Source organism: Nuphar pumila, chromosome 5 (assembly GCF_984573655.1).
Source record: "Nuphar pumila chromosome 5, dmNupPumi1.hap1.1, whole genome shotgun sequence".
NCBI lineage: Eukaryota > Viridiplantae > Streptophyta > Magnoliopsida > Nymphaeales > Nymphaeaceae > Nuphar > Nuphar pumila.
The window spans coordinates 26312343-26326690 of NC_143253.1; the positions used below are offsets into that span (position 1 = coordinate 26312343).

The following is a 14348-nucleotide window of genomic DNA, read 5'->3' on the forward strand; positions in this document are numbered from 1 at the left end:
TCTGAAGGTTCTATAGGAAAGTGTTGTAACTTTCTGATTTCTGTTGTATTCTTTCTCTGTTGAGAGAAGTAGACCTCTGAGGAAGAGGGTGTTTCCCTTCTCTGTTGAGAGAAGTAGACCTCTGAGGAAGATGGTGTTGTACTATTTATCCGGTAACTCGGATGTTATAGTGGAAGGCTCAAGTGTTTTACTTGGGGACTGGATATGTGATCTTCAACTCAAACACCTTCACAACCCTCCCGCTGGTACATTCTACCACGGACACGTTTTACTTAGCATTGAGAGAAGCAGGTTGGAACGTGGCATGCGAAGCACCTTAATTGGTTCCATCAGGCATGATATGCCACGTTATGCAAAAAGCATAGTACAAAAATGGCTTTTAGTTATCAAACTGGATGAAGAAGGAAATGTGGGACAGTAATGTCATGTGATATACTTCGTGACACGTCAGTGGAGATTGAGACAATTGAATCACGAGGCGTGTTCCCTAGAAGAAGGGATTTGAACCTCAGACCTTGAAAAGTCATGTGCTCTAACTAATTGAGCTATTTCAGCTATTTTTCAATTCTTGAGGTTCTTACCATCTTCCTTTAAACCTTATATTTTGCTTTATATGGTTTATTATGGCCATGACACTATATATATATATATATATATATATATATATATATATATATATATATATATATATATATATATAGAGAGAGAGAGAGAGAGAGAGAGAGAGAGAGTAGGGTAGGTGCTTGATGGGCTTTTTTGCTTTTTGGGTGTTTTTTTTGCGGTTTTGACCTCATAAATGTGTTGGGCATGGTCAATTTATGAGGAATCCACCTCTGAATCATGTGTTTTTGATGAAAAAATAATATTTGGACCTTCAAAAATTTATAAAAAATTTAGACCTTTGATTTTTTCGAATCTTATAAAAACCCACCCATGTGTCAGAATCGAATACTTCAAGCGCTTATCTTTATAAAATAAAGTACATAGATTACGATCAGAATTTAAAAATAAAACGAAAAAAACCTGATGACAAGCACCTAATGTTCAAACACCTCTCTCTCTCTCTCTCTCTCTCTCTCTCTCTCTCTCTCTATATATATATATATATATATATATATATATATAGGCAACGAAGAATTAGATTTATAGAATAGCATCTCATTAATTTAATATATTTTTTTATAACCATGCATATAAATCATTTACGCAGTCACTAAATAACATTAAAATTAATATATATATATTATTATTATTTTCACATGGAATGAGAAAACCACCCCAGAATCCCTAGACTTTGCTTGCAATGCATGCAGTTGCTGTCCCGATCGTGGTGCATCCATGAACCCGGAAACTCAAACTCATCGTAGGGGATTAATTGTCCAGCCCAAGGCCATGTGGTCAATCCATGTTATGTTATCAACCATGGATATAACATACGGGTTATAACCTCCATAATCCCATAAACTACATTTAATTGGCCCACCCACTGTTTCAATGATTTTTGGGATTCTTTTTGTGAGACCCCATAGACAGATCGGGTACCTGAATGCCAGGTCTACTTATAGTCAGTTGTTTTGAAGACCTTCCATTTTATTTATTATCAAAAGTTGAAACTAAAAAATCCAACATCTTTTTGTTTGTCAGGTAACTTGTATTGAAAAACAGAAAGCAAATTTGGTTCCATTCATCCTTTTTAAGGGATTTCATTGATGCAAGTTGTTTGATCAAACCAGACTCCATACATGTGATCTACATCATTAATCTAGTAAAGATCATCATTAAATTGTGTGCAGGATTCAGAAAAACACAAAATTTTGTGATTTAAAATATCATATTTTTTATTAAAAAAAAATACAATCCAAGTGTTAGACTCTTATTAAATCGACTATCTCGAATCTATCTATTAAGTCAGATTTGATCAAAACAATTTGCAACGTAAGATAGATTTAAGAGAAGTATGAAAAATGAGAGAATGACAGGACATGAGTGAAACCAGACTGGCAAAAGGAGGCGACAAATAGAAATTACATGTGATGATGATGGCAGTGTGGGCAGTAGTAAAAGACTAATGTTGTCAGTATCGGTATTGGCCGTGAATAGTTTGGCCACCGATTCAGCTGTATGGGCTGATATCGATACTCAACCGAATCGTTCTGTATCAGCCTAAAAATAATAAAAAATTTATTATGTGCCAATCATAATGTGTCACGTGTGAAACCCATTAAAATAAATTTAAAATAATATAAAAATTATTTTTTTGGTATTTTTTTTATACTTATTAAAAACAAACCTATTCAGGCTTGCAGCATATCAGGCCGATAAGGACCAATACTGATAACATTGAGTAAAACCTTCCATTTTCTATCACTAGCTTTTGTTCTTGACCCACAATAAGGGTATGTTTGCTTGTCACGGAAAGTGAGCACTTTTTTGCGGAAACGCATAACCGGCGTGCGTTTTCATAGGGCCCACAGTGACAAAACAAACTGGGGCTTCTCTTTTCTCACATAACGAGGCCCCAGATTCAATGATGGACCTCCCTTTTCTCCGAAAAGCATTCCTGTGGTGGGGGGAGGTGTCCGATTCTGTTTTCGCCCAAGAGGAAACCGTGGAAGAGGTGCCGCTGCTTCCTTTTCCGCGACATGCAAACGGACCCTAGGGATTTTTGTGCATAGGAATGGGTGGTAGACTAGCTTTCTTTTATTCCTTCCTTCACCTTTGTGTTGAAACGAGGAGAAGATTTAAACATTAGTAGGGGTGGGGGGTGTGGAGGAAACAAGTCACTTGGAATCTTTTTTTCTCTCGCACACGAATGCAAAGTCTAAATAAAGAGAGTAAGATCACTGAGAGGTTCACCCACTTTTCTCGATTTCTGAACGCGCAGAAATGGTAGTTGGCTTCAATCGGGTGCCACCACTCGTTTAGCAGATCAAAAAAAAAATGTTTGTTGATTTGATAAGATCAGATGCATATGGGTATAGCCCACAAAGATATTTTTCTAAAAAAAAAAAAAAAAACTCACAAAGCATCCTTAAAAAGAAGTTATAGGCTTTTCCTCTAGATACAGTTGCATATTACTGTAAACGGTACTGAAGGCCCCTTTGTCTGCAGACAATCAACTTCATTATTTTCCTTTAGATCTTCTCTTGTTTTAGATGACAGGTAGCGAGCAAGAGCTGTTCTGTAAAACCCGCTCTGGCAAAGTCACCGGAGGGGATAAGCATAAAAAAAATTTTAAAAAAAAGAGGGGGTGAGGATAAACCTCACCCCCCAAAATCCGCGGAGGGTGAGGGTTATCCTCACTCTGCGTGAGCCCTCACGTAGCCTCCCTCCACCGCATCTCAACGAGCGGCAGAGGAAGAGACAGAGATAGAGTGAGGGGTACTTACCGGCGACGACGGCGGTGAGGTAAGCTCCACTCATCTTCTTCTTCGTTCTTCTCTTTTGATCCGAGCACAAAAGGGGGCCGGCCGCCATTGCTGCCGGAGAGTTGCAGGTAATGAAAAAAAAAAACGACAAAGAGAGAGAGACAGAGGGGGGTCGGCCGGCCCCGATGACCAACCGACACTGATGGTCGGCCCAGGCCCGATGGGAGAGAGGGGGGGGGGGGTCGGCGCACTTGGAATCGGAAGGGGCGCAGGCCCTTCCGCTCTTTTAATAAGGGGACCGGTTCGTTCGAGGCACCCGGACCGAACCGGGTCGGTCTGGGTGCGACCAAGACCGAGCCCTCGGGTCTGGGTCGCGCCCAGACCGAGCATTCAAAAAAAAAGTCTGAGGGGTTGGTTCGGCCTGAGTGCGACCCAGAACGAACCGGGTCGGTCCGGGTCGCACCCAGACCGAACCGAGACAGGCGGTTTGGGTGAACCGGTTCAGATCGAACTGGTTCAGGCAGAACCGGTTCGGGTCGAACCGGTTTGGTTAACTCTGGTTTAAGTAGAACTGGTTCAGACCAAATCGGGTCTGAACGGATCCGGTTTGAACCAAGGTCTGAACCGAACCAGTCGGGTCTAGATCTGGGTTTTCAGTGCGGACTCAGTTCGATCTAGACCTGTCCTAAATCCAGATTGACCAGGTCTAGATTTGACTGGATCAGTCTCGGATCTACACCCAGTCAGGCAAGTCTAGACCCAATTAAATTATACTAGATCCAGGCAGACAGATCTGGATCCAATCAGATTGTTCAGGATCCAGTCAGGCAGGTCGAGATCCAGTTAAACTTTCCTGGATCCAGCCAGAATAGAATGGATCCAATCAGACTGTTCTGGATTCAGACTGAATGTCACAAATCGGTTTGGATCAGTCCATATCAGGAATGGATATGGATCGGATCAAACGAAAGTCTCGTATGGTACCGAAATCCAAAATGTACCAAGATATCCATTTGGATACTTGAGATCCATTTCAGTAAAATGGACATATCTTCACACTCCAAACTCAGAATCGAGTGAGGTTTGGTGCGTTGGATTTGTATTGAAGAAGGGAATCCATTGGTCCATGAAATCCAGTCAAACTAGTAATGCAAAAAACGTGGTTTTTCGAGTAAATTCAGAAAGGAGTATGTTAGTAATTTTATTATAACATAAGAAGTTTTATGCATTAATATGAACATCTTATGCAACCAGATCACATTGTTAGAGCTTTGTGAGGCCAATTTCAGAGAGATCACAGGTTCGCACTTGAGGTAAGGGATATTATAAGTAATCTTAGATGTCAATAAGCATTTTACGTTGTTTGTTACTGTAATGTTGTAATTGACTAGCATGATTGTTTTTTGGTGAGACCACGACATGCATAACGTTCATGCTTGACATTATGAGTAGAATTATATACATGTTTGTGTGTTATGCAAATTAGTTTTGATATGTCATGCGTGATGAAAAGAAATCCTATTGTGATTGCATGTCTAGATAATTCATTAATATAATGCATTGTGATAAGACCAGATTTAGTTTAGAGTCCCATCTAGTCTATTCATGTTGTATAAATAGACATTTAGAGTTCAGCATGGATGACCCCTTAAATCCTGGAAGTGGCGACCTGTGGCAAGGGCTACCTAGTTTGCGGCCAAAGTACAGCCACCATGGAGAGTGGGCCGCCGATGATTTAACGATGTAGAAACACTACATCATTGTGTACTAAGTGAGAGAAGTGTGAGTCCTAATGTCATCATGAGATTAAAAATGAGATTGTTGTGATCAGTCATGACATCACTCGTGAGAGAACGAGTGAACTATGAATTTGAGAATATTGTTCAATGTGTGAACTTAGTTATGACTTAAGATTTCACTCACACTGGTTTGAGACTCTAGGGGACCCTAGATGGTTGATAACCATCATAGTTAGGATGTAGCATGAACCATGCCGAGATTGAGAGTTTGACCTCCCGGCTAGCTACCGGTGGGGTCCCCGTGGTGGTTCGCTGTAGTGCCTGGTGGTCCGGGGATCACTGGGAGTGTATGGTTCATTGTCTGGCCAATATATAGAATTGGGGTGTTCTACAGAGTTGCTACGCCCATTGATGACTATTACCGGTATAGTCAGCCTAGTGATAGTTGAGAAAAAAAGTATTTGAGAATGTGAATGGGGGTAATTGAAATATACAACATGTGTGGTGTGTCGAGAACCAAAATAAGACTAGGGGCTTAGAGTCCACTACAGTTGTAAAGTGATTGTTTATTTACTTATAATTATTTCTTACTGGTTGTAGACTTACCCCCATTTTTGTTTAATTACAATTGTAGGTTCCAGGCATTAGTATCAGTCAGCGTGTGAGCAGTCTTCAGCAGAGCATTTGGTATAATTTATTTTTCTTGTCATTGAATAAATTGTAATTGCTTTTTCTGTTATGAATGATGAGCATTGTAAGGAAAAAGTTTATTATAGAAATAAAATGAAAAGTTTTTTCTCTAACTACGTTTTCTTTGTGTAAGCTTTGCACTCTTCCCTCTGGGAAGTAATACCGACTGAACTCGAACTCCTGAGGTCCCAGATCGGGGTTTTACAAAGTGGTATCAGAGTCAGGTTTACACAGAAAAAGGGTTCATCATTCATAACAAGATTCAATAACAAGATATAGGTCTCTACTCGAATAAGACACGTTAGTAATTAAATTATTGCGTATTTAGGAATGGCTAACGAACAAGGAAACAACGAAGTCCCACGGGCTCAGGACTCTGTTGAGCCTCCCATGGTAGGGAGAGAAGAATTCTTCGCCGCAATGGCAATGGTTACCGGAGTCATCACAAACATGACTCAAGTGGTTAGAGAGTTGACACCACAGCCTCCTCTGATCTACATCATACTTAGAGATCGAGACTCTTACCATCAGAACTACACCTACACTACACAGAAGCGACATCCTCCACCCTACGGAAGGAAGAATCACCAGTGCAATTGTCAGAGAGCGAGGTCTGCACGTAGGCGGATGGGGGTAAATCGGATGGTGGCTCGAGGAGGAATCAGGAGAAGAGCATCTCTGAACATAAACTGTGTGCCTCGGGGAAGGTCTCGTATGACCAGCACACGGGGACGACATATGTCCCGAGCTAGATATGTGGTTGCCATGAGTGAAGGAAACCAGAGGGTTCCACCTCCATTACAAAAGTTTCTATCTGAAGAAACTCGAAGAGCTGCATTTCAGGCAGGCGAAGCAGCTCGACGGGCTGCAGGAGTCAACCAAAGCAACTCAGGGTTTGGGCAAGGGCGAGCGATTTCGGGAAATTCGGAAGAGGAAGGCGAGGATGAAGACTCGAGTGATGATCCTGCCTCACCTACATACACTTCTGCCACAGCTACCACCACATCTTCCTCACCAACGTACACTCCTGTTTCACCTCAGTACAACTTGAACGCTCCTTCTGAGACTCAGACTCAAGGGAGTACAAGGAACCGACCCTGCTTCGGATGGATTGAAGAGTGATTAAGATTAGCTAGTTTACTTAGTAGAGTCGCATTATTTGAATTGCATTGTTCTTTCTTTTTGTTTGCTAATAATGTTTCTCGTACGTGTATGAGACTTTTTGAATGAAATAAAATGAATAATTTTATACATATTGTGTGAGATATGAAAAAATCTTGTACGAATCCAATGAACCATGTGATGTTAAGTGATAATTTTTCTGCAGTACAAATGGTCACTCGCAGAGGAACATCTTATCTTTCAAAGGACACTGTAGCAGCTAGGCGGGAAAGAGAAATCATTGGCGGACCGTCGCGAAGGGCACTCTCATCATCTCCTACTACATAAGGGGCACAAGTCCAGGGAAGCCACGCAACAACACACACACCGGAGAGGTATACTCCCCGAGAAGGTAGAGAAGAAAGTATGGAGATCCCACCTGGATCTCCAATGAGTTAAAGTACGAGGATACCGCCAGAGTACACCACCAACCGCATATTGTATGAGCTTCTGCACACGATCCGAGCACAACAAAGTCAACCTCAGACGGTGATTTCTGGTATCACCTCATGAGCGGAGAGGTTCAAGAACATGCAGCCTCCACTCTTCGATGGCACTTCTGATGTTGTCGTGACAGAGAATTGGCTGATGCAAGTTGAGAAGGCATTGGATGACATCCAATGTCCAGAGGATCAGAGAGTATGGATAGCTGTATCCAATCTGACCAGCGATGCAGAGCACTGGTGGAGGTCCATCAGGGACACCTTGGAACCGAATACGTACTTGCCTTGGTCCACGTTTGTGAGAAGATTTTACAGGCAATTCTTTCCAAAGTGTCAGAGGGTGGAAAAAGAAGAGGAGTTCAGGAAGTTGAAGCAGGGTGACATGACGGTCGCTCAATATACCGCTCATTTCAACTCTCTCTCCTGTTTCGCCAAGTCCTTGGTGGCAAACGAGAAAGAGAAGTGCAGCAGGTTCGAGATGGGTTTGAGGCCCAAAATTTTGAGATTGGTCGGGCCACAATAAATAAAGAAATGCAGCCGACTCGTAGACTATGCATCTAGGTACGATTTTTGGGAGATGCGGACAACAAAGAAGCTGCAAGCAAAAGAAAAAGTCAATACGGAAGAAAAGACTCAATACAGTGGTGGCAATATGGTAGAATCCTTCTGGAGGAAGTTTCATTCTAAAGAAAAATTTTAACTGGACAACAAGAGGCATTTCGAAGGACAAAACCCTAGTTAGAACCAGGGTAAGCAAGTCAAGTATGCAGGCAATCAACAAGCCAAGCGACAAAGGTTCTAGAAGCCGGTCCAGTCGGATAACACTTGTAAGACTTGTGGTCTCCAGAGGCACGAGGGTAGATGTGACTTGAGGAACGTGAAATGCTCTAACTGCCAGCATATGGGTCATTATGTCAATGATTGTCAACAACCTGATCGAAGAAACAACGCCCCACCAAAACCGAAGCCAGCAGTACCAGGTCGCGCCTATGCGACTGCTCTCCAAGAAGCTCTTGCCAACCCTGAAGTGGTTGAAGGTACACTTCTTATTTCTGGTGTTCTTGCTCATGTATTATTCGACCCAGGAGCCACACATAGTTCCACTTCTTCAGCTTTTGGAAAACGGTTGCCAATGGCACCTTCTCGATTGAGTGTTTCTTACTTAATAGAGACACTTATAGGAGCAACCACAATCGTGGATACTGTGTATTCTAACTGCGTTGTAAAAATCGAAGATTGCGAGTTGCCTGTGAACTTGTTGCAACTCGACTTCAAAGATATAGACGTTGTTCTGGGCATGGATTGGTTGTCGGACCATCATGCCATTATTGATTATAGAAGAAAGAGTGTCAGCTTTCAAATGCCCCATACTTCTACTTTCACGTATCAGGGTGTTAGGAAACTACCCAAGCCGGCTATCATATCTTGTTTAAAGGCCAATATATATATTGAAAAGGGATGCATGTGATTCCTGGCTTACATGAAAACTGAAAAGAAAGAATACCTCACTATATCAGATGTAGATATAGTTCATGAATATGATGATGTTTTTACAGAAGATCTTCAAGGTCTCCCTCTTGATTGTGAGATTGAATTTCAAATCGATATAGTTTCGGAAATAACACCCATTTCGAAGACTCCCTATCGGATGGGACCTGCGGAACTCAAGGAGCAGCTGCAAGAATTATTAGAGAATGGTTGTATTCGACCTTTAGTATCTCCTTGGGGTGCTCCAATTTTATTCGTGAAGAAGAATGATAGATCACTGCTTATGTGTATTGACTATCGTCAATTGAATGCAGTAACCATAAAGAATAAATACCCATTGCCTAGAATTGATGATTTGTTCGATCAACTGCAAGGAGCGACATGTTTCTCGAAGTTAGATTTGAGATCGGGTTATCATCAACTGAGGATTAAGAAAGAAGATGTAGCTAAGACAGCATTCAGATCAAGATATGGCCATTATGAATTCATGGTCATGCCTTTTGGTCTAACAAACGCACCAGTTGCCTTCATGGATATGATGAATAGAGTCTTGAGACCCTATTTGGATAAGTTCGTGGTGGTATTTGTCGATGACATCCTCATATACTCTACTTCGAAGGAGCAACATGAAGAGTATCTGAGGATAGTTCTGTGGACACTTATAGAACATCAGCTCTATGCCAAATTCTCTAAGTGTGTTTTTTTGTTAGAACAAGTGTCCTTTCTTGGACACATTGTTTTTAAAGACGGGATTATGGTAGACCCTGCAAAGATTGAAGCAGTCACCAATTGGTCTAGACCCAAGAATTCTACTGAGATTCGCAGCTTCTTGGGATCAGCTGGGTACTATCGAAGATTCGTAGAAGGATTTTCCTTGTTGGATGCTCCCATGACAAAGCTCACAAAGAAAGACGTAAAGTTCGAGTGGAACGATAAATGTGAGCAGAGCTTTCAAGAGATAAAGAAGCGTTTGACCACTGCCCCAATGTTGGTCTTACCTTTTGGATCTTGAGGTTTTGCTATTTATAGTGATGCTTCTCACAAAGGATTAGGTTGTATTTTGATGCAACACGGAAAAATGATAGCTTATGCATTTCGTCAGCTTAAAACTCATGAAGTCAACTATCCGACGCATGATCTGGAGCTAGCAGCGATGGTATTTGCCCTTAAGATATGGAGACACTATCTCTATGGTGAGCAATTTAAGGTCTTTACCGACCATCAAAGCCTTAAGTATTTGTTTTCTCAAAGAGATTTCAACTTTAGGCAAAGGAGATGGTTGGAATTTCTGAAAGATTATGATTTCGAGTTAAAATATCATCAGAGTAAGGTGAATGTAGTCGATGATGCTCTTAGCAGAAAGGCAGGAGCACTAGCTAGACTTGCACATTGGGAGCTATTTTCCTCGGTGACTCGTCAAAAGGCAGAAGCTCAATGCTTACCAGGTCGGTTATTATTCGTGCAAACCACACTGAAGTCAAAATTGTAGGATCAAATTAAGGAAAAACAACCCTTAGATGCAAAATTAATCCTAATAAGAAAGAAGATTTCAGAAAGTGAAGAATCAGAATTCAAAATTAATGATCAAAGACATTTTAGATTTCGTCAGAGAGTGTGCATTCCTAAGGATGATCAACTTAGAAATCAATTATTGGAAGAGGCACATCATTCTAGATATGCCATCCATCCTGGCAACACCAAAATGTATCAAGATCTGAAAGATACTTTTTGGTGGAGTGGTATGAAGAGAGACATTGTTGAGTTTGTTAGCAAATGTCTAGTATGCCAGCAGGTGAAAATTGAGCACAAAAAACCAGGTGGTTTTTTGCAACCACTTCCCATACCTAAGTGGAAATGGGCGGATATCTCAATATACTTCGTTTCGGGGCTTCCAAAGATGAAAAATGGAATAGATTCGGTATGGGTGATCGTCAACAGGCTAACTAAGTCTGCCCACTTTTTAGCTTGTAAGACAATTCACTCGTGTGACCAATTGACTCAATTGTTTATTAGAGAGATTGTTAGACTTCATGGAGTACCTGATTCAATTGTTTCAGATAGAGACTCGAAGTTCACATCACGATTTTGACAAAGTTTTCAAGAAGCAATGGGGACATAATTAAAAATGAGTATAGCTTTTCACCCTCAGTCAGATGGGCAGTTAGAGCGAACCATTCAGACCTTAGAAGACATGCTCCGAGCATGCAGTTTGGAATCTAGTGACTCGTGGAATGATATTCTTTTATTGATGGAGTTTGCCTACAACAACAACTTTCAAGCAAGTATAGACATGGCTTCATTTAAGGCATTGTATGGTCGATGATGTCGAACTCCCTTGTGTTGGGATGAGGTCGGAGAAAGGAGTTTGTTAGGGCCCGAGATGATTCAGCGAATGGCAGACCAAGTGAGATTCATTCGAGAGCGTCTTCTCACAGCGCAAAGTCGACAAAAGAGTTATGCGGACCAAAGACGTCGTGAGTTAGAATTTGAGCAAGGTAATCACGTATTTTTTAAGATATCTCCGTTTAAGGGAGTAATGTGTTTTGGTCGAAGGGAAAAGTTGAATCCCAGATATATTGGACCATTTGAGATACTTGCGAGGGTTAGTCAGACAACATACCGTTTATCCCTACCACCTTCCTTATCTCGAATTCACAATGTGTTCCATGTTTCTATGTTGCGGAAGTACATGCCAGATCCCTCCCATATATTGGATACAGTCGAGACTGTATTAGATATACAAGATGACTTAACTATGAGAGAAAAACCCATAGAAATTCTAGACACGAAAGTGCAAAAGCTAAGAAACAAAGAGTTATCTTTAGTATTGATTAGATGGAGTCATCACAGCAATAAGGAGGCTACCTGAGAGCGTGAATTTGATATTCGTAAGCAATTTCCACATTTGTTTACAGGTAAGATTCAGGACGAATCTTCTTTTAAGCGGGGTAGAATTGTAAAAACCCCTCTGGCGGAGTCGCCAGAGGGGTCAAGCATATAAAAAAAAACAACGGTTTCTTGGGAAACCGCGTAACAGGAGGGGGTGAGGATAAACCTCACCCCCCAAAATCCGCGAAGGTGAGGGTTATCCTCACGCAGCCTCCCTCCACCGCAACCCAACGAGCGCCAGAGGGAGAGACAAAGAGAGAAGGGGGGCGAGAGAGAGAGTGAGGGGTACTTACCGGTGATGACGGCGATGACGGCGACGAAAACGGTGAGGTAAGCTCCACTCATCTTCTTCTTCGTTCTTCTCTTTTGATTCGAGCACAAAAGAGGGCCGGCAGCCATTGCTGCCGGCGAGTTGTAGGTAATAAAAAAAATGACAGAGAGAGAGAGACAGAGGGGGGTCAGCTGACCCCGATGACCGGCCCCGACGACCGACCGACACCGATGGACGACCCCGGAGGTGAGCCCAGGTCCGATGGGAGAGAGAGGGGGAGTCGGCAGAGGCCGACCCCTGCACCTAGAATCGGAAGGGGCGCAACCCCTTCCGCTCTTTTAATAAGGGGACCAGTTCATTCCGGGCGTGTCGGTCTGGGTCGTTCCCAAACCGAGCATTCAAAAAAAAAGTCTTAGGGAGCTGGTTTGGCCTGGGTGCGACCCAGACCGAACCGGGTCGGTCTGGGTCGCACCCAGACTGAACCGAGACAGGCGGTTTGGGTGAACCGGTTCGGATCGAATCGGTTCAGGCCAAACTGGTTCAAGCCAAACCAGTTCGGTTAACTCTAGTTCAAGTAGAATCGGTTCAGACCAAATCAGGTCTGAACGGATCCGGTTTGAACCAAGGTCCAAACCGAACCAATCGGGTCTAGATCTGGGTTTTCAGTGCGGACCCAGTTCGATCTAGACCTGTCCTAAATCCAGATTGACCGGGTCTAGATCCGACTGGATCAGTCTTGGATCTAGACCCAGTCAGGCAGATCTGGACCCAGTTAGATTATCCTGGATCTAGTCAGACAGATCTGGATCCAATCAGACTGTTCAGGATCCAGTCAGAGAGGTCCAGATCCAGTTAAACTGTCCTGGATCTAGTCAGACTATTCTGGATCTAGTCAGAATAGAATGGATCCAGTCAGACCAGTTCGAATCCAATCAAACATTATGGATCCAGACTGAATGTCACAGATCGGTTTGGATTAGTCCATATCAAGAATGGATATGGATTGGATCAAACGAAAGTCTCGTATGGTACCGAAATACAAAATGTACCAAGATATCCATTTGGATACTTGAGATCCATTTCAGTAAAATGGACATATCTTCACACTCCAAACTCAGAATCGAGTGAGGTTTGGTGCGTTGGATTTGTATTGAAGAAGGAAATCCATTAGTTTATGAAATTCAGTCAAAGTAGTAATGCAAAAATCATGGTTTCTCGAGTAAATTCGGGAAGGGGTATGTTGGTAACTCTATTATAACATAAGAAGTTTTATGCATTAATATAAACATCTTATGCAATCATATCATATTGTTAGAGCTTCGTGAGGCCAATTTCGGAGAGATCACAGGTTCACACTTGAGGTAAGGGATATTATAAGTAATCTTAGATGTCAATAAATATTTTACCTTGTTTGTTACTGTAATGTTGTAATTGACTTGCATGATTGTTTTTGGGTGAGACCACGACATGCATAACGTCCATGCTTGACATTATGAGTAGAATTATATAATGTTTGTGTGTTATGCAAGTTAGTTTTGATATGTCATGCATGATGAAAAGAAATTCTATTGTGATTGCATGTCTAGATAATTCATTAATATCATGCATTGTGATGAGACCAGATTTAGTTTAGAGTCCCATCTAGTCTATTCATGTTGTATGAATGGACATTTAGAGTTCAGCATGCATGACCCCTTAAATCCCGGAAGTGGCGACCTGTGGCAAGGGCTACCTGGTTTATGGCTAGAGTGCAACCACCATGGAGAGTGGGCCACCGATGATTTAACGATGTAGAGACACTACATCATTGTATGCTAAGTGAGAGAGGTATGAGTTCTAATGTCATCATTAGATCAAAAATGAGATTGTTGTGATCAGTCATGACACCACTCGTGAGAGAATGAGTGAACTATGAATTTGAGAATAGTGTTCAATGTGTGAACTTAGTTATGACTTAGGATTTCACTCACACTGGTTTGAGACTCTAGGGGACCCTAGATGATTAATAATCATCATGGTTAGGATGTAGCATGAACCATGCCGAGATTGAGAGTTTGACCTCCCGGCTAGCTACCGGTGGGGTCCCCGTGGTGGTTCACTGTAGTGCCTGGTGGTCCAGGGATCACTGGGAGTGTATGGTTCATTGTCTGGCCAATATGTAGAATTGAGGTGTTTAACAGAGTTGCTACGCCCATTGATGACTATTACCGGTATAGTAAGCCTAGTGATAGTTGAGAAAAAGAGTATTTGAGAATGATAATGGGGGGTAATTAAAATATACAACATGTGTGGTGTGTCG

The 14348-nt window shown here is 42.0% G+C and overlaps 2 protein-coding genes across 2 annotated transcripts; both read left to right on the forward strand.

Annotated features, from left to right (window-relative positions):
- Positions 1-7489: 7489 nt before the first annotated feature.
- On the forward strand, positions 7490-7924 carry LOC149837189 (uncharacterized). The gene has a single exon (XM_090007987.1). It carries the CDS (start codon positions 7490-7492, stop codon positions 7922-7924), a length of 435 nt encoding a protein of 144 aa, XP_089864113.1.
- Positions 7925-8302: 378 nt separating this feature from the next.
- On the forward strand, positions 8303-8869 carry LOC149837190 (uncharacterized). Its single transcript, XM_090007988.1, has one exon. The coding sequence runs from the start codon at positions 8303-8305 to the stop codon at positions 8867-8869; it is 567 nt and encodes a 188-aa protein (XP_089864114.1).
- Positions 8870-14348: the final 5479 nt, after the last annotated feature.